This window comes from Typopeltis vanoorti, chromosome 5 (assembly GCF_054136105.1).
Source record: "Typopeltis vanoorti isolate ZY-2024b chromosome 5, IOZ_Tvanoo_1.0, whole genome shotgun sequence".
Taxonomy (NCBI): domain Eukaryota; kingdom Metazoa; phylum Arthropoda; class Arachnida; order Uropygi; family Thelyphonidae; genus Typopeltis; species Typopeltis vanoorti.
In genome coordinates, this window is record NC_143553.1 from 75,443,977 (window position 1) to 75,464,596 (window position 20,620).

General features: G+C 33.3%; 1 protein-coding gene across 1 annotated transcript in view; it reads left to right on the plus strand.

Annotated features, from left to right (window-relative positions):
* por (Protein-serine O-palmitoleoyltransferase por) overlaps positions 1 to 20,620 on the plus strand; it is a 277,914-nt gene that overhangs the window by 205,350 nt on the left and 51,944 nt on the right. Inside the window, exons 8-9 of the mRNA XM_090393431.1 lie at positions 423 to 536; positions 13,516 to 13,616. Of these exons, the coding sequence (XP_090249557.1) occupies positions 423 to 536; positions 13,516 to 13,616 (215 nt within the window). The remainder of the gene's footprint in view (positions 1 to 422; positions 537 to 13,515; positions 13,617 to 20,620) is intronic.

The window sequence follows — 20,620 nt, forward strand, 5'->3', positions numbered from 1 at the left end:
TCACAAAATATAGGTATAAAATTATTTTTAATTTATTATTCATATTATAAAATGCATTATTTAAATAATTCAACATACGGGCCACATGCCATGTAAGCATGGTCAACCTATTATGGGCTGCATGCTGGCCCCCAGTTTCCGACCCCTGGCTTAGACAGTTATATGTTTATAGGATACTACTCTTCCTAAAGTCTGATAATCAGTATATAAACATTAGAAAAGATACTTACTTTTGCAGATTACTAATACTAATGTACTATAGGTTTACAACCTTTGTAGGATGATTCTCATTTTAAAAAAAAAATCAAATAGTAGTAAATTCTCTGCTAGGAATTTTTTTTTTTTAAATGAACCGTTATTACTAAAAGTCTCACCAATAACTTTTCCTATTAATATTTTAATTTGTTCAAAATCTATTTTAGATGGATTGCTGCCTACAGAGATGCACTGGCATTTCGAAGCAGCCATTACTTCATAAGTTACCTCTCAGAAGCTACTGCAGTTGCCATGGGATTATCTTCTCTTACTACTTCTTGGTATGTGTAAATTGTTACAGTTTAATAATAGGAAAGACAAATGTTCTTAATACTATTAATTATACTTTTTTGACAAAAGTTTTTTTTTTTTTTTTCAGGTAAATGATATTAAATTTTTTCAAGGAAATTATGAAGATATTTTTAAAAATATGTCTATAGTAACCGAGTTATGGCTAATAGTGCATGATTCATTCTAAAAAAAACCAGAATATGGAATTTTCTTTGAATTGGCTAGTCAAGCAGTTCAGTAAATATAAATGGACAATAATGAGGACTATGAGTTTTTTCTCCATTTCAGGATGCAATAAATGATTTTATGTAGTAGGGAAGATTTATCTCTCTCTTGCAAAACCATTTGTTTTGTCTATAGCAGATAGGATCAACTGTGGTATTCTAATAAAATTGGTTTACAAAAGCAAGTAAGTTTCTTGGCCATAATTGGTTATGTGATCAGTACCATAAACCAACTATGATGGTGATATGAATAAATAGCTTTCATAAAAAATAGTCACTTTAGCTTGATGCTTCATATAAATTTAACTGTTTCTTTTATCTTTAAAAAAATAATTATGAAGTGTAAAGGAAACTAGAATTTAATGATCTATCAGTGAAGGACTGAAACAAACTCTGGCCTTGATTAAAAAAAAAAAAAACCTCAAACAGGTGGAATACGATTTTAATCACTTGATACAACTCCATCACTACTGCCACGTTATCTAATCATCCCCCCCCCCCCCCCCAGTCATAATGTACTATAGCTTTTCAGACTTTTCTGACTAGGGCTTATTAAAAAAAAAAAAAAAAAAAAAAAAAAGAAAGAAATGAGGGGGAATTCCTTCCCCCATTTTTTTTTTTTTTTTTTTCCCTGTTTAACATTTCTGTTTAATGTATAATATTGTTTTCTACAGAAGCTAAGCTTCACAAAAATCTTAAAATCAATATAATCAGACATGGATAGGCTTAAAAGTTAGTTAGAACTCATCATGAAGATTTAATGAATTAATGCAAAACTCTAAAGACTATCACAAAAACATCATCACATTTTCCCATATGGGGAAACTGTATGTTAAAAGAGCTTCTCATACATCCATGTTTGTTTAGATTAGGATAGTTTTTAAGAGTATCTTCAGGTTCTAGAAAATGTTTCATGTTTAAACTTGCTACAATGAGATACAGTGGTGTATTTTCCCATTTGATTTTTGTGGGTGGCATCCAGGGCATGGCCTCTGCATACATGACTATCAATGGTTCTTCATTTCTGATAATTGGATGGGTGATCATCTTGATGTGGTAATTAAAAACTGCATGGAGTTTGTATTTCTTAAATACCTGGCTATTTTTATACCCCACATATAAGAATAGTACTAGTATTGTAGGCAGGGGATAAGAAGGTTGGAGAAATATAGTTATATTTCTCTGTGAGCTCTCTCTCTTCAGAACAATCACTGTTATGTTAGTGTTTTGTAATGATGCCATTCAAAAATATTTTAAAAAACATTTCCTCCCCATTGGCATCCTATATAGAAAACCAATCCATGGTCAAATGCGTTTACAAACAATAGTTCCACTGCATAAAGGAGGTTCCAAGACTTGAGGTAGCAAATTATGGAATGCTAAGGTCTCAGGAGTGGTGTTTAAAGTATTAGAGAAATTGGTTAAGGTGAAAAATCCAGGAATGGGATACTGAATGGAGGGCAGCATGTTTTTGTGAAGGACAGATCATGCCTGAGTAACTTACTCACTTTTTATAATATAATACAGTAACAGCTAAGTTGGATAAATATAATGGGTATATAATGATACTGCTGAACTTTGTAAAGGTTTTTGACAGGATACTGCGTGGAATTCTGATAAATTGCGGCACATGGGGGTGGATATGAAGTGAATAAGAGGGTAGTTGGAGAAATACTAGACAGTAGTTTATTCAGAGGTAGAATCCAGTAAAAAGCCTGTTTCTAGTATTCAGAGCTCTATACTTAGGCCACTAAATGAGTAGAAAGGCTTCGGCCACTACTATTTAATTTGTATTTTAATGATATAGGAAGTGAACTGAGAGGAAATATTCATTTGCCAATGATGCAAAATTGGGTAGAGCAGTAGTCAATAAAGATGATGAAATTTTGCAGGTTGATTTAAATATACTGGCATTATTGGGCAAAGAAGAACGGATATCAGTTTAACGTGACAACTTGTTAGGTTATGCATTTTGGAGAGGAAAAAATACCAGCTATGTACCATATCGATGGAACTAGACTCCAGGAAATTGATGAAACTAGGGATATGGGGGTATTAGTGGATATGGACAGGAAGTTGAAGAAATAGAAATTGATTTCTTGTAACAATGTTTGGAGCTTCTACTCTACACACACTTATCAGCATGTATCATTCAGATTAGATGAGATTTTAGTTTTTCTTTGAGTGAGTGAGAGTAGTATCTTCTCTTCCAGTTTATTTTCCTATGACTGTTATTTGTATCTATTCTAACAGTGATTTTTGATTCCTGAATTCATAACTACACAGTTTTCCTTTCTAGTTGCATGAATTTCTCCTTCACTACATTTTAGTTGTCATTTTCTTTTGAACTGACTTACTCCTTCAAAATCACTTGGCCACCCCACTCTCATAAGCTGGTTATTAGCAGTATTTTATTGAAGTAGCAAGTCTAATTTCAGAGAACACAAATTCGTTATGTTCTTCATTAGTTTCTTATATGATATCTGAATTATCAGTTCTGAACATTGCTACATGTTCAGAACTGATACAAGATTGTGAAAACATATAAACTCATTGTTGCCTTCAAGCCCATCAGTCATATTCAGTCTGTTATCATCACTGATGCTATGTAGTGTGCCAAGTACCATGTTTGTGGAGCTTGTTTTCCTGTTTGTCCATAGTAAGAAAAAAACCTATTTCTGAACTTCAAGATCATTATCATTATATGCATATATATTATATATATTATACATAGATCCACATAATAGATCTATGCATTAATATGAATGTTTATTCAAAGTCGATGCTGATACTTCATCGACTGAACCTTAATCACAATGATTTCCTTACCATACTTAAAGTTTGGGAAATAGTTATCTCAACTGTATTAAATAGATTGTTTTTAATTTTATCCCAGTAATGTTTCTCATGAACATAGAGGAATTGTATTGTAGTGCATGTGCTTTACTGTTTCTTTTGTTTAAATTCTTTGCTGCTGTTCTTTGTTTACAATGATGATGTCTTAAGATACATAAGATGAAATATTTGTACAATAAATAATTTTTACTGTGATACATGTATGATTTTCTATTACTGATTTTACACTTGAATGTTCAGCAGTCTTCTAGCAGAATCTGCTTGTCTTCTGAGAAATAACAGCTTTGATCTCTCACATATGGTCCTGAGAGGCCACTTGCTTTACGGAAACAGGTTTTCTTATGCTTTGAATTCCTTCTAGTGATTGCGGTTTCAGTCTCTTCTTCTATTTCTGTCTCTACAGAAAACTGCAATTCTATCTGTAGAATCATAACACTATCTGCTATCTGATTTGCTGTTAGAAGAATCATTACTCCATTTTTGAATTACAAATACCTGAAAATAGACAGAAGACAAAATGGAAATCATAAAACAGTTTAATTTCCTTTTTCAAAATAGGTAATTCTGACAACTGTACTGACCTTTTTGATTATCTGTCTCTGAGAGTTGATCATTTACAGTGTAATTACCCAAACACAGAGATAATCTTCCTTGGAGATTTCAACATCCATAATTCTCACTGGCTCCCCCTTCTTTAACTTCACAGACACAGCTGGAAGTGAAGTTAAATTATTTGCTGTTAGTGATGATCTAACACAAATCATTCACCAAAATACCAGATAATTTTCATCATTCTTCCAACACCTCGGACCTTTTTTTTTTTAAAAACTAGTTCTTCTTCCAAATACATGTCTGACCATAATTTTGTCCATATGTCTTTTTTACTTTTTATACTTCTCCTGGCTATTCTCAACTTTGTAACCTGTAGGTGGTGCCAGCTGGGAAGATCTTTGGAATATCTATACCTTCCATGGTCCAATTATTTCTTCCATTCTCCTGATCCAAGTACTTGCTTTCATCTGAATAACTGGATTCTTGCTAGAACGAGTGCCTTTATTCACAATAAAATCTTTGACTTTTATCCAAGTCTTGGTTTATAAACAAATTTGCCAAAGCAGTCCAAGATAAACATTAACATACACTTAAAATGGACATTAAAAACTGCTGTTTTTACTCATCTTACACTACAGCCCAAAACAATCAACACATTTAAAGCAGACTTTGTAAGGGCCACATATACTAAGCTTGCCTTCTGGTTGCATATCAAGGCTTTTGGGCAAACTTCTTCCCTACTGAGTTTTCACCTCATTCTCTTTCTCATCCTTACAGAATACTGATAGTACAGTAAACCCTTGCCGAGCGCAGATTTGCAGAACATGATTTTGCACATATGCGTTATCTTAATTGTTTCCATTTAATTTGTCCAACGTTAGAATTTCATTCATACGTGGTACGCTGCAGAGTGTTGGCTGGCAACCCTGCTTGGCACTGCCCACTAGCTGAGTGACCCAGGCGATCATTTCACTCATGTTAGAGCTGGAATCAATGTTTATCCTCTTCTCCTTTTGCAGTTGTATTTCTTTTAATTTCAAAAATTCAATAGGACATCTAAGAGGAAGAATGAAGATGATAAAGCAGCAAAAAAAGACGCAAAGTTTTGACATTTTCTCAGAAAATTGAAATTTTAGATAAGTTGAAAAATGGTACACGTGTTTTATCACTTGCAAGAGAACTAGCTATAAACGAATCAAGCATAAGAACAATATGGGAGAATGAAGAAAAGATTCGGTCTAGTGTCAAAGCTTCAGGTGATACTTCGGCAAAGGTTTCTCAAGTTTCAAGAAGAATTCCGCAATTGGAAAAGATGGAAAAAATGTTAATAGCTTGGATTGTACAAATTAATTGTACAAATTACAAAAGCAATTGGCGGCGAAGGATTTTCAGATATGGAAGAAGGAGAAGTCAAAGAATTAATCGAGAATGACGAATGAAGAAGAATTGGATGATTTTGTAACACCAGCCGACAGCAATAGTGAAGAAGATAAAGTGCCTTTAACTTACAAGAAGTTAAATGACTGTTGATTGTTAAAATTCGTTTAACTGTCTGATTTTATAATGGAGATTGACCCAAATGAAGAAAGAAGAGGACACTTTATGGAAGGCATTGAAAAACTCTGCACTCCTTACCGCGAAACTTTTAAAGAGTTGCGTCAGTCATTGTCCCAAGCAAAAATCACTAGCTTTTTAAAAAAATAATTGTATCATGTACCTACTTATTAAGCAGTAATAAAAATCCTTTCAATTAACATTCATTTCATTTTTCCCTTTTAATTACAACAATATTTAGGTTAGTTTAAATTATACATACATAGTTTCTTAATTTGAACTATACCTAACACATTTTTTTCCATAGAAAGTTAACTTTGCGGAACACGATTTTGCCGTGCGCGCAATGTATTAATGATGTAACCCCCGCGTTCGGCAAGGGTTTACTGTATTCCTAAGGATAAGGCAGATGATCTTGGCATCAGTCTTCTCTGCCAACTCATTTAGATGACCGAGACAGATTTCATCTTACTATTCCACAAATCCAACCACAATATTCCTTCTCTGTCAAAGCTTCAGGTCAAATCTTTCACCCAAAGGACATCAGAAAAATACTCAATAGCCATGACTGATAACATCCTGTCCAGTATCCTTCAAGTTATTAAGGTGGGTGTTATTAAGAACTAACACCCACTCTAGCATATTTACAAGATGTCATATTCACTTGGCATCTATCTGACATCCTGGAAGCAACTTTTATCTAGCCTGTTCTTAAAAGGAGATAAAAGTTAGACTATCAACACCTCACTTTAATACTTACAAAAGTGACAAAGGTCATCAACAACAAGCTTCTTCACTTCCTAGATATTCATGTCAGTGGTCACCAATATAGATTCCACTATTTTTTATCTATAGCATACTCCTTCACTAACCTGCCTTTGAATACAGGTCAGTGAAAGATTTGGAGGAACTCATGTGGTCACTCTTGGTATTTCTAAGGCATTTGATCAAATCTGGCATGCTTTACTATGCTGCCATCTTATTGTCTCCCTTCTGTCATTTGCAAGCAGGTTCCCCAACTTTATCTCTGATCTTTCATTGCATGTCATGCTAGGTGGCATTTGGCTGATTTTTCCATCAATGTTCGAGTACCCAAAGCTTTCATCTACACTCTTTCTCATACATATCAGTGATCTTCTTTTGGTAACATCCAAACCTATCCATTCAGTGGAACAAGGATAATCTAACCTCCTTCAGTGCCACCAAAATGCATTTCTGAGATCTCATATCACCTTTCCTTACCCTCAGTAATTCACAAATCATTAGACAGGATTAGCTCTCTCTCTTGCCTTGAACTGATATTTACCTCCAGCCTCTCCTGCCATAAATATATCAGTAGCTTTCTCAGCCTCTAAAAAAAACAAAAAAACTAGGCATTCTTTTCCACTCAAGATGTTATTTTACCACCCAGCTGCCATCCTTATACAAGTCCCAAATTTGCCCGTCCTTAGAATTCTGCTCACACATTTGGGGTAGTGCACTTAAAACCTCTCTAAAAGTTCTTGATAGCATCCAGAGGAGAACAGTTCGACTTATAGATGACCCTTCCCAGACTCATTTCAACCTCTAGCTCTAAATCACTTCTACTGATGCTTCTATAATCACTGCTCCAAACTGGCAAACATCATTCCTCTGCTTTCCTGTTGGACCTGTTAAAACAAAAGAAGCAAATGCATCGAACCTGCTTCTCCTCTCCCTCAATTATTTTATCTACCTCTGTCCTTTGGAACAGCCTACCTCATAATGTATTTTCCATCAGGTGGTGCACTAAAAAGCTTCTCTCAGAATTCTTGATTGTATCTAGAAGAGACCTGTTCACTTAATAAATGACACCCCCCCCCTCTCTCTCACTCTCTTTCTCTATTTATCTCAGTTGTTTCCCCATAGATGTGATGTTTCTACATTATGTTTCTTTTGTGGGTATTTCCGTGGATGCTGCTTCACGGAAATACCCACAAAACTTGCTGCTTCTGGTCAACATTAAGATACAGTTCAGCTCCAAACTCACTAAACAAGTTTCTCAACATCTTTCTTCATCTTCCTTGTACCTCTATCCTTTGAAACAGTCTTCACCATACTGCTTTCTCCAGTGAATACAACCCTATCTCTTTAAACACATTAACAGATTCTTTTCTTCCCTTTATTCACCTATGTATGCTCAGATAGCACTTTTGTGGTCTATGTCTTAAGACCTCTCTTGTTAGGAGTTGATATAAGTTAAAAAATACTATTACAAAGTGAGCGTATATCTTCTTCTTCTCAACAGCTGTGTCATAGTTGTTCTCTGTACTTACTTGCACATGCTCCAGCACACATACTACAGTTTTTCTTTCAGAAACAAATAAAAACCCGAAGTATCAATGAGCTGGAAGCAAAAGCAATAAGCAACCATTATATTTTATTGCCATGGTGTTTTACTTGCTAGAAGTAAATCTTGCCCACTTTAAGTTTTTAAGCAAGACAGGTAAGTTTTTCATTTGAACACTTTTACATATGAACACGTTTAGTTCTTATTTCTGATAAACTTCTAATCAAGTAAATCACTGCATTAATTTAGTTCATTATTAAATTAGACATGCATGCAATGCATCTGTTATTATTGTATAAAGCAGTTAATTGCACGACTCTCACAGTATAATTTGATTAACAGAAGAAACCATAATCATGAACACAATCATTAAAGCTCAATTTAATTAAATATTGTAAATATATTTATAATACATGCAGATGGTTTACAGAAAGCACTCACTGTGAAATGCTATTGTGAAAAGAATTGGGTTTAAAAAAAAATTGCTCTTGATCTCCAAATATTCTTTATTTGGAGAGCAATTCTATTATATTTCTCTAAAATGTAATAGAATATAAGAAAAAGGACAAAAGAGAGAATGATTAGGAGTTAAATCTCTAGTGGGAGAAACATTAGCTTCAGCTCAGTTTCCATATGTTATTAATATTTATTTTTAGAAAATATCTTCATTTTTGGAGAACATAATTCTACTTTTAAGCTGACAGAAAAAGGTAATCGGAATGAATCTATGGAAAACGACCTTGGAATGGAAAAGGTAAAACAGAAATGGGAACAAAATATAATGCATATAGCAAACTGGAATGTAAGAGGAATAGCATATAAAGAAATAGAATTAGACCGAATATTAAATGAAAGAAATTTTAAAATAGCAGTAATCACTGAAAAAGAAATTAAAAGGAACCATGAGAACCGAAAATTTTAATGTGATGTACAGTGGAGTTGACAGAGACCAAAGAGCACAAGCAGGAGTCATGTTTGGATTCATAACTACCTTTCAAAACAGTTAAAACATTATAAATTATGGAATGAAAGAATAATAGAAGCTAGAATAAAAATAGATAGAGGTTATTTAACAATAATTGGTTTATATGCCCCAGAAGAAGGAAGAGAACAGGATAATATTGAATTTTATAATCAGCTGCAAAATATATATATAATAAAATAAATAAAAATTATTATGTAATTTTAGCAGGAGACGTAAATGCAAGAATTCGAAACACGAAAATTAATAATAATATAGGAATATATGGAGAACATACTCTAAACAGGAATGCTAAAAAATTGATTGACTTTGTAATTTATAATAACCTAAAAATAATGAATTCTTTCTATAAACATAAAGACATACATAAATATGCTTGAGCAGCAAGAGGATGGAAATCAATATTAGATTATTTATCTTAAATGAAAAGACATCAAAGTTTTCATTAGATGTTAGACTTCACAGAGGATATGAAATAAATAGTGACCACTTCCTCGTTAAAATAAAATTAAGATTGCCACCTAAATGGCTACAAGTAACAAGAACAGAAAGAAAATTTAAAACATTTGTTTATAAAACTAGACTATTAAATGACACAAATATACAATGGCTATATGAACAAAGAATTAACCAATATCTAGATAAAATAAAACAAAATGTAGAAATAGAATGGCTTAATATAAAAATGATACTAAATGCAGCAGCAAATGAAAGCTTAGGAAAGACTAAAAAATTCAATGAAAGGAAAACACTGAAGATATGGGATGATACAATCAAAGAAATAATCAAAATGAAAAAAGAAACCTATCACAAATGGTTAAGCAGTAAAAGATTAGAAGATGAAATAGAATATAAATGAATATGAGCCATAGCTAAAAGAGAAGTCAGGAAAAGGCATAGAGAAGCATGGAACAAATTTGTTTCCAATTTTTGAACATGATTTATATAAAAATAAGACCCAGTGTATATAAGATTTTGAAACACTTAAATGCAGCTCCTAAAGAAAACATAAAATTAAACACCGAATTGAAATTAGAAGAATTTCTAAATTTCTACACAGAATTGTGGACAGATAAATATTTTAAAAAAGGCAACTTGCAAACATTTAACGAAAATGAAAAGGAAATAACTAAAGAAGAATTAGAAATAAGCCTGAAAGAAACAAGAAATGGAAAATCACCTGGAGAAGATAAGCTAGGTTCAGAACTATATAAATATGCAGAAACAAGATTCAAAGAAAGACTCCTATTATTTTTAAATAAAATCTAAACAAATGGTAACCCCCCCCCCGTTAAATCTTGAATGAAGGAGAAAATTTATTATACTGCATTTCATTCAGATTTAACAAATATCAAAATTTTCGGAGAAATACTTGTATATTGGTAAAGGTGAAATTGATTGTAAAATGATAAAATCCATGATTTAAAATTTCCTTATGTATTATAATATTAAGTGCCTTTGTGAATTCAACAGAGGTTGAAAATAGGTGAAAAAATGTTAGTATGCCAAAGTTTAGATCAAAATTACAGAAGAGATAAGCGGATTAAAGACGTCTAGAGGCAGTCACGTACGCAAAGTCTAAAAGACACACAGGAGTTTCCCATGGACACAAGGAGGAGTGACGGCACAGAATGCAGAAGAGTTAGGTGCTGGGTAAAAACAGTGACGTAGTAGGGAGAATATCACAGCAGTGAATATATAGAGCAATGCCAACTCGGGGTTCTTTTTTTCATCCTGTTCCTGTCATTCCCAAAGAAGGAAGTTCAAGTGCGGTCGAGGAGGACGATGTCCATAGGCAGCTATGCGGTCAGACAGAGATCCAGCATGAGCATTGGCCTAGGCGCAGGGGTATAATCAGCGTAGACCGAGATGATATGCGGAACCACGTGGACTGATCCCCACAGACCAGCTTTACCTACATCGAAGGAACTGAATTGTGAACGTATTCGCTAGCCAGTCCTTTCTGAAAGCAGTAAACCAGAGGAAGAAACAACAAGCCATAAGAATAGAGCAGATGATCGAAAGAGAAAGCCAGAGTGATCCTAATGCCTCGGTAATGTAAGAACTTTTTAAATCTTTTGTATATACAGGAATGTTAGATTGCAATGAAGACAGGAACTGATAAGTTATTGGACTTTCGAAGTGTAATAGGACTTTAGTATCTGATCCACATATAGAATATCATAGCTCTGTATATTAGGACTTGCAAAGTGTTGTGATTGAATATATAGTTTTGTTATAGTCAGATAGTTCCTGAGACCAAGATTTGGTAAATGATTACCTAAGAATGTTAAGTAATTAGACGGAATTCATAATGTGTTTAGTAGTAGATATTGCTTCATGTTGAGAAAGTTTAAGAATGCACAGGTTACGCCTGCATGATTGAATTAGTTTAGTTAAGTAATTATCAGTAATTGTACCATATTTTTTAATGAATAAATCCTTTCTTGTCAACTTAATAACTTGCCTGATCGATGTTCTCAATGCACCACTCATAAAGTAGAACCTGTGCGAATCAAAATCTTGGGGAAAGCCACGACTGCAGTAAAATTGAGACTCGTAAGTTTTGGTGAAATTTGGAATAGTAACTGTATGAATATTGAATATTGTGCTATTCTGAGTATTTTCTCCCAGACGACGAAGCTTCTCTAGTCTAATAATTTTGGATGGCGCAGCGTTAACAAATAAATTTTTCCAAAATTATAAACGGGGATAATCCCCGAATTATAACAAAGGGATTGGCTCTAGCCTGAAGCAGTGTCTTTGTTAATAGTGTGGGTGCACCATCATTCACTATGTTTATAGCGGCCAGCAGAAATAGAAATAATAAGATTTGTATGAGTACTTAAGAGAGAAGTAAGAGAGACAAAATGAGTAAATAAGGTAGATAGGTAAAGGTATAAATGAAATTAAAGTAATTTAACATTGGAGCAGTCTGTAGTATAATTGAAGATTTAATTGGAGATTTAGTAAGCTCTGATGAAGATAAATATAAGAAAAATAAAGAATCAATAAAAACAACATAAACTAACACCCTCAATAGAATGGAAGGAAGCAATTGTGATTCCTATCTTTAAAAAAGGTAGTGGAGATGATCCTGAAAACTATAGAGGAATAAGTATACTAAATTCCTGTTACACAATATATAGCAGAATTTTAAATAACAAACTAATGAAATATTCCGAAAACTTTATTTTAGAAATACAGAATGGATTTAGAAAAGGATGATCATGTGTAGACCCAGCCTTTTGCCTAAAAAATAATAGAGAAAAGAAGAGAATGCAATTTAGAAACAGATATTGCATTTATTGACTTTGACAAAGTTAAAAGAAGCATTTTATTTAATATATTAAAAGAAAGACAAATACCAAATAATATCCTATCATAAGTATATATGAAAATAATCAAATACAAATAAGATTAAATCATGAGCTATCATATATGAGAGAGATAAACCAAGGGGTCGGACAAGGATGTCCCTCTCAGCAACTCTTTTTAATATTTTCCTAAGTGAAATAATAATAAAATGGAATAAAAATTTCCATCAAGGTATTCAACTTTCTCCCACTGTGAACTTAAACACTTTCCTTTTTGCCGATGACCAAATAATTACAAATTCTGAAGATAACTTACAGAAATCTATTTTAGATCTAAATGAGATAGCCACAGATTATGGTATGATAATATCAACAGAAAAATCAAAAACTATGGCCTTTAAAGGACAAGATCTAAAATAGATCCAGTAAGAACTAAAATAGCAATAGATAACCAAGATCTTAGAACAGTGAATTCATTTAACTACCTAGGATGTATGACCACATATGAAAAAGATAAACCTAAGAATTGCAAAATATTTAAAAATAACAGGTGTAATTAATTCTATATTTAAACCAAACCTAGTTCAAAAACAAACCAGACTAAAAGTATACAATACATTAGCCCTACCAGTCCTGTTGTATGGAAGTGAAATCTGGTCAATAAAACAAAAAGACAGGCAAAGATTAATAACAGCAGAAATGAAGTTTATGAGAAAAACTGCAAAGTATACTCTATTTGATCACAAATGAAACGAAGAAATTATGAAAGAATTAAACCAATAACCAGTAATATAAAAAAATTAAAAAATATAAACATGAATGGATGGAACATGTTAAAAGAATGAAAATAGAAAGATTACCAAAACAAGCCTTAAAGTAAACCAGGATGTTCTCTTAAAAGATTCAATGATGACTTCTAAGGACGGAACAGGCCACGCTAGGCCTAAATTCTTGATATGCATGATGATGATGATCTTCATTTTTGTAATTCGAGATTATAATAAAAATTGCTCTCTTTTTTAATTTAATGTTTTTCTTTGTAATATTGAAAGGTTACACATTAAAATTTATGAGGTAAATTTTTAATTATTTATTTTAAATATTTATATTTAAGAATGTTTTTTTTTAAGGTTATTTATTTATTTTAAGAAATCTAAGGTTAATTTTGAAATGTAGGGAATTTCCTGTTGCATCTCCTGATCGGATTGAAGTTCCTCGTTCATTAGTTGAAGTTGTCATCTACTGGAATGTTCCTATGCATTATTGGCTCAAGACTTGTATGTAAGCTCTTGGAGATTATTTAAGTGTTGATTATAAATGACTTTTTTTTTTCTTTTTTTTTGCAAACACTTTGCTATTTTAATTATTTTGCAATTTTGTTGTAGACAAATATCACAATTGAAGAGGAATCAAACCTAGAATTTTCTAAACCATTGTCTCACATTTCTTTATCGTATTTTATGGCATTCATTTAGCAGAAAAGAGGTAAGGGAAAAGGTTAATGGTTCTTGATGACTGCAATTTTTTAAACCTGAATTGGTACCCTTTTATTAAATGTCTGCCACTCATTAAAGATGGATAACTTTATAACTCATTTATAGCCCAACTAATTATTTACTTACTTAGTTGCTGATATTTTGCTGGTTTGTTATCCAGAATCTTCAGACTACAAACAGTTTGTTACAGTACACAAACAGCAACAATTAGTTAATAGTGGAAACAGTTGCTGCCATCTATTGTTGGATACAGAGAGAGAGAGAGGTTAATATGTGTATTAATTTGATCTTAAAATGATTAAATACTGAACTGTGGGCAGTCCTTTGCAACATTTGTGAAGCTGTAGGAGATTAAGAATTCAAAAAGTCAAAGGCCAACAGCAGTAGAAATTTGAAGTCCTCCGACATTGTATAATGGGACGACTGCAATTAAATCAGGATCACATTGTCATAAACTTGTCATTGGTAGTCCTAGCAGAAGTCAGTACATTAAGGCGAGGTCATAACTCTGTCATTAAACTATGTTTGACAGCAAAGTTATGACTGGAATTAGTTGCTAGTGGATGTAAAAAGTGTTTCTTTGAATGAATTTGTGGCGAAGTATGATAGATACTGCATTGATTGACTCCTTGGAGGTTTATGATAATCCTAACCATGAACTGTATCATTTGTATTATGGTGTGGTTAGAATCAGATAATCTAGTACTTTTCAGGCATCATGTTGGAGGTTTAATGGAATATTATCAGCACTGGGAAAGTATTAAAACTAATTTTAATGCTTCCAATATTTCGTCTGTCACTGAGACATCTTCAGGGATTACAAATGACTTTTGTAACAACACACTCAAATATAATACAATACTAAGTGAAGCACCTGGGTGACTAAAGTCATATCTAGGTGGTGTGCCCTCTGTGAGCGTTTATAGGTGGCCTAGGATGTAACGTGGGATCTGATAATTAATGTTTCCCAAACAAATTTTGGGAAGTTTTTTCACCTCAGATTCTAAAAACAATGTTTTTAGAATCTGCAGTGAAAAAACTTCCCAAAATTTGGGAAACATTAATTATCAGAGATATCATGTTACATCCTAGGCCACCTATAAACGCCCACTAAGGGGCACACCATGTAGATAGGACTTTAGTCATCCACGTGCTTCACTTAGTATTGTATTATATTTGAATGTGTTGTTACAAAAGTCATTTGTAATCCCTGAAGATGTCTCAGTGACTGAGACGAAATATTGGAAGCATTAAAATTAGTTTTAATCCTTTCCCAGTGCTGATAATATTCCTTAAACCTCCAACATGATGTCCTCACAGCACTTAAGTCTCAACACATGGATACTTTTCAGGCCTCTGATAGGCAAAGTGGTAGTCTCACACCAGCCAGTGAAAATCGTCATATAAAAATGAACAGCTCATCTGGTTGTGTCTTCATTATCCCTCTTCTCTAGATATCGCATGAGCACTTTTTAACTAAATTAGCATTCGTCCTTCCACTTTTTCTCATATATGAAAACATGAGTGACATCTTGCATGTGCCATCTGACTACAAACACCAACTTCTACTTCTCATCCTCTCATTTCACCCATTTGTTCATTATTCTTTGGTAAGCATTCCTCCTCTCTCTCTCTCTTCCAAGGTTTAACTGTGTAAATTGATGTATCATTATACATCAGAAAATATATGTCTGACTTGTGTTTTTTTTTTTTTTTTTTTTTTTTTTTTTTTTTTTTTTTTTTTTTTTGAATGGTGATATTAGGATTATATCCATTCAGAGATATGCCCTTGATTTTGGAGATTTTTAGTTGAAATAAATCCTTAGGAAAACAAATATTTGGGACTGTGGTTGATAATGTCATAATACTTAGAAGGATAGTGTGCTGGCAAATGCCAGTCTGTGACCTTCAATTTTCAATGTATGAATGTTGAAATCCTAGTCAATTTTAAATTAGATGCAAATATCCAGATGGAATAACATGCCTTCATATTCCTTTTCTGAAGTAAACTTGATGTTGGAAGGAAACCAATTGATTTTTTACAGAAGGACATTGAGTTTCATATTTGGATACCACCAAATTGCAAAAATATTGAAGTAGTGGAGCCACCTGTAAAGTTGAGGATGAATTGGCTGAAGTGTTATTGGATATCATCATGTATTTGAAAAAGTTACCAGATTCTGAACCATGCATTTCAGAATACAGTATGTAGTAAATTTCCTGTCTTTAATACTTTTTTATGAAGATAAATTAGTCATAAATTTGTCTTGACATCTTTTAACTAATGATTTCCTCACAATGAATTCATCAAATTATGCTTTGAAGTACAGTAGTTAAAAATGAGTTATTGGCTAGATTTCCTCTACTCAATAATGTTATTGCCAAAAATCAAGCTCTTTGCTTCTCAAAAATAACTACTGTCATCATTTAAGTATAAAGAGCCAACAAGCTTCACCTCGGCAATGAAACATTACTTAAATTAAGGGGATATTATAGTTTACTATATTCGGCAAGAAACTCTCTGATTCCAATCTTTGAGTTTCTTATTCGGTTTTAAAACTATGTGGGATTTAATATCCCCTTAATTTAAGTAATGTTTCATTGCCGAGGTGAAGCTTGTTGGCTCTTTATACTCAAGTAACTTAATGGTTGCACCTGTTTGGAGGACTCGTTCGCGGAGTGTGTGAGTTCTTTTCGCTATACACTTTGGTATTAGGTCTAGCTACTCACTGATGAAGCCTCAAAAAAGGCTGAAACCGGTCTGGGTAGTGACCTCCCTCCATAATGTAATAACAGCATACATTTCCTAGGTAATGTGTTTTTACATTATGGAAAATACCTAAGAATAGCGATCTGAACTTCCCCCACCTTTGCAACGAGTCGTCCGGTATTGTACTACGTACTAGGATCACTTGCTTTGGCTAATGCTAGTGTCGCCGATACTTTATTGTTTACTATATTCGACAAGAAACTCTCTGATTCCAATCTTTGAGTTTCTTATTCGGTTTTAAAACTATGTGGGATTTAATATCCCCTTAATTTAAGTACTGTCATCATATTGAAAGCGGTAATGGCTTTTAACCACCTTAATGCATCTAGTCATGGGTACTCGTTATCATCATCATCAGTGGTTCTAACAGGCACTTGACTGCCCATGACCTTCCAAATATTCTTGAATTTCATAACCATAATTCAAGGATGAGGTGTATTAGTATAAGTATTCTTTTGAGTGTAAATTGTGTCTGTTCTATTGGCCTGTTTGCTGAATGAAAATCCTGTTTCCTCCTTAGTCACCAGGAGGGAAAACCTACCACCTTCATATGACTGGCTAACTTACTTGTTGGTTGGAAAGCAAATGCACTATCCATTCTGCCAACCATCAAGTTGTATCAATGTTACTTTTGAATTTTCCTTTCTTCTTCCTTTATGCTGATCATGCTATATACATATAGTGAAATATTTTTATGTTAATATTATTTAGTTACTCGTATAATTTATGTTCTCACTGTGGCGATGTAACTTATCCTATTTTGATGTATTTAATGGTATTTATCAATATATATAAATTCTTCACTTTGTGGAGTGTGATGAGCTCAAGATCCTCATGAAATACGTTACCTGATAGAATAGTGAGAGACAAGTGGTTGAATGGGTTGGTAGAGTGGTGTGATAGACTGAGTTTTCTAGTTGGGGTCCCATGATGAGTTTTTCACTCCATGGAGGTCCTGAATAATAATAATAATGATGATAATTATTTGTTTAATAATACAAAAGACCATGTTTAAAAGAATGTGAACTTGAAAACTACTTTGTATGTTTCCCAGAATTTCCTCCATATTTTTTGCATGTAGGGGGAATGATATTTTTTACTGTCAGTATTATGTGCTATAAATTTTAAAGTTTTTTGTCAGCAGGATTGCATGAATAAATAAATAACCTCTATAGATGACTCGCCCTGCCATCTGCAGAATATGCAGGAATGTTTCATGAATAATTTTGTAACCAATTTTGTATTGGATTGGATTTCCAATTACTGTCTTATTGCTAGACAAGAATCCAGAAATTGAAAGTCTTGCCGATGGAAATATTCAAGTTGCCAAATTATGGTGCCATTACCTTATCAGTAGAACACTGGATCATCAAAAACTTGAAACATCTTTATAGTAAGCATCACTCACATTATTAACAATGATGTTAGCAACATGGCTAGTGCTAGCCAGCATGTGATACTGGCCATATTAAAGCATGTCCGGACCATTTGGTTTAATTAGTAATATTTGATTCAGAAGATGGATCAAAACTTGAAGGGTTTTTTTTTTTGGGAGAGGGAAGAAAAAGATTTGTGGGTAAACAAAGACAAGAGTTGTTCACTAATCCATCATCACCACAGAGTTTGTAAGAAGAAGATAGCAAAGTAGATGAGACCAAAGGAATAAAAGACAAAGGTGTAAGTTAGAAAATGGCAAGAGCTATTTATAGAAATGTGAATTAATTTTGTTGCATCATTATGGTATTACATGTCTCTCCTTGCTATATGTGAGACCAGGGAAAATGCTTAAGAGATGAAACAGTTATTACAATATTAGTATAAAAATCTAACACAAGGAAGCGAAGCATATATAGCATTGACATCAGCACACAAACATAATCTTCAAGGGAAAAATACTTCTGATAATCTCATACATTTAATGATAAATACACATAATAAAATAATAATTTTTCATAAAACATATTGCATCAGCAAAACTGTTTGTTAACCATTTCTAATAAAACTAATCTACATGAGCACAAAGTACAAGGAATAATACCAGTCACACTGAATTAATTGTTTCCAAATACTTGTCTAGGTCTTTAAATTTGTCTGAAGCATCTATTACTACAATACTTTCTGGAAGTTCATTCCAGTGGTTGACTACTCTAATATACACATGATAAATTTTAGTGAAAGAGTAAATGGTTCATCCAACTGTGATGAACCATTTATTATAACCCTTCATCACTTGAACATTTTTTGTCCCTTGTGATTCCTGTGAAAATATTAAAATAATCCACTAATTTAATTTGTTCTAAAAGCTTAACGATAGACTTAAATCATTTCTGCTCTTATTCATCTTCTCTAAGGTTTTCAACCTTCAAAATCAAAGTCTTTCATGATGAAAGAAGCCATTTATTCCAGATGTCAGTCAAATTGTCTCCTATCTTCACCAACATATCTATATCTTCTTTAAGTTAGATACTCCGAACTTGAATATAGTATTCTAAGTGAAAGTTGATCATTTTTTCTGTGTAGGAGAATAATTACATCATATCTATTAGTAATTTCTTGCAAACGAATGATAGAATCTCATGTGCATTCCTGACTGCTTTACTGCATTATTGAGAAGTTTTTATTGGAATGCACTATTATCTCTAGATTCTTTTCATCTTCCACTGTTTTAAATTTATCCTTACCAAAATAATAGATGATTATCATCATCTTCAGACCTGTATCGAGTCAAAAGACGCATTGTGAGGATTCAACATAACACATCACACAGTGCCTTAAATACATTTACTGGCTGTGCACTCTTAGGCAATCCATTCCAATTTACATGCAAAAAACCTAATCCTTATCCCCTTGATTACACCTTTCCTGTACAGTCTTTCTGGGATGGCATCTTGTTCTTCCCCTATTCTATGAAAAAAAATCATCCACATTAATCTGGTTATAATCCCTTAACAACTTATATATCCCCATATCCTCCTCCTCCTGTCCACTAGACTTTGCAAATTGCATTTTCTCAATCTGTCTTTATGCTCAACATTCTAGAGACTAGAAACCACCTTAGTCGATTGTCTCTGGCCCCTTTCCAGTATCTCTACATTCTTTTGAAAATCAGTTGATCAAAGACTTATGCAATGAAACTGTAACATCCTTACTTTATCCTCCATCACCATAATCCTCTATACTGTTTTACTGTCCTCACAATTTTAATGTGTCCCTGACATTTTAGGGTTTATCCACCATCATCCCTTGATTCCTTATTTCCTTCACTTCCTCTAAGATATCCTCACCACTTGTATACTCTATATCCCATCTTTGCATACTGATTTTTAAAACCTTAAACTTAGAACCTACATTGAACTTGAGTACTTAGAGGTACTCACTGGGCAAGTGAGTACCTCTGAGATTGCTGATACTCAGACAGCCAGTCTCAAATTCAGCATGCTGATTTGCTATCCAACACTATCTGTTCCTATTTAATTTCCATCGTGTCATGTGGCAGTCTGTCAAAAGCCTTTGAAAAATCTAAATCATCACTATCTATGCATCTCCCATGACAGTGCAAGGGAGATGCAAGGGTAGAGGAATAGGAGTAGAAGGGTGTAACATATTTCAGCAAGATAGTAAAGGATAATGGGGGTGGTGGAATGTTACTGATAAGTGCCAAGTTGTATTCTCTCAGAGTATGGAAGAAAATGGTACTAATAGTTCTGAAAATGTATGGTGTAAGGTAGAGGTGGGCATTTGGCCATAGGCCACCAAGCGGAGAGGATGATGAGCAGGAAATGTGTAAGCAGATAAGTCTCGTAAGCACAAAGCAAGTGATCATTATGAGAAACATTAACTATATAGCAGTATTTAATTGGGCAGAAGAAACAACATACAGTAGTAAGAGAATGGAATTTCTAGAATTCTTGAGGGAAAAATGTCCCAGACAACATCATGTAATAGAGGGAACATGAAGATCAAGAGGTTTGATTTTGGTTCTGGTATCAGAGGATCTAGTTATAACTAAGATGTT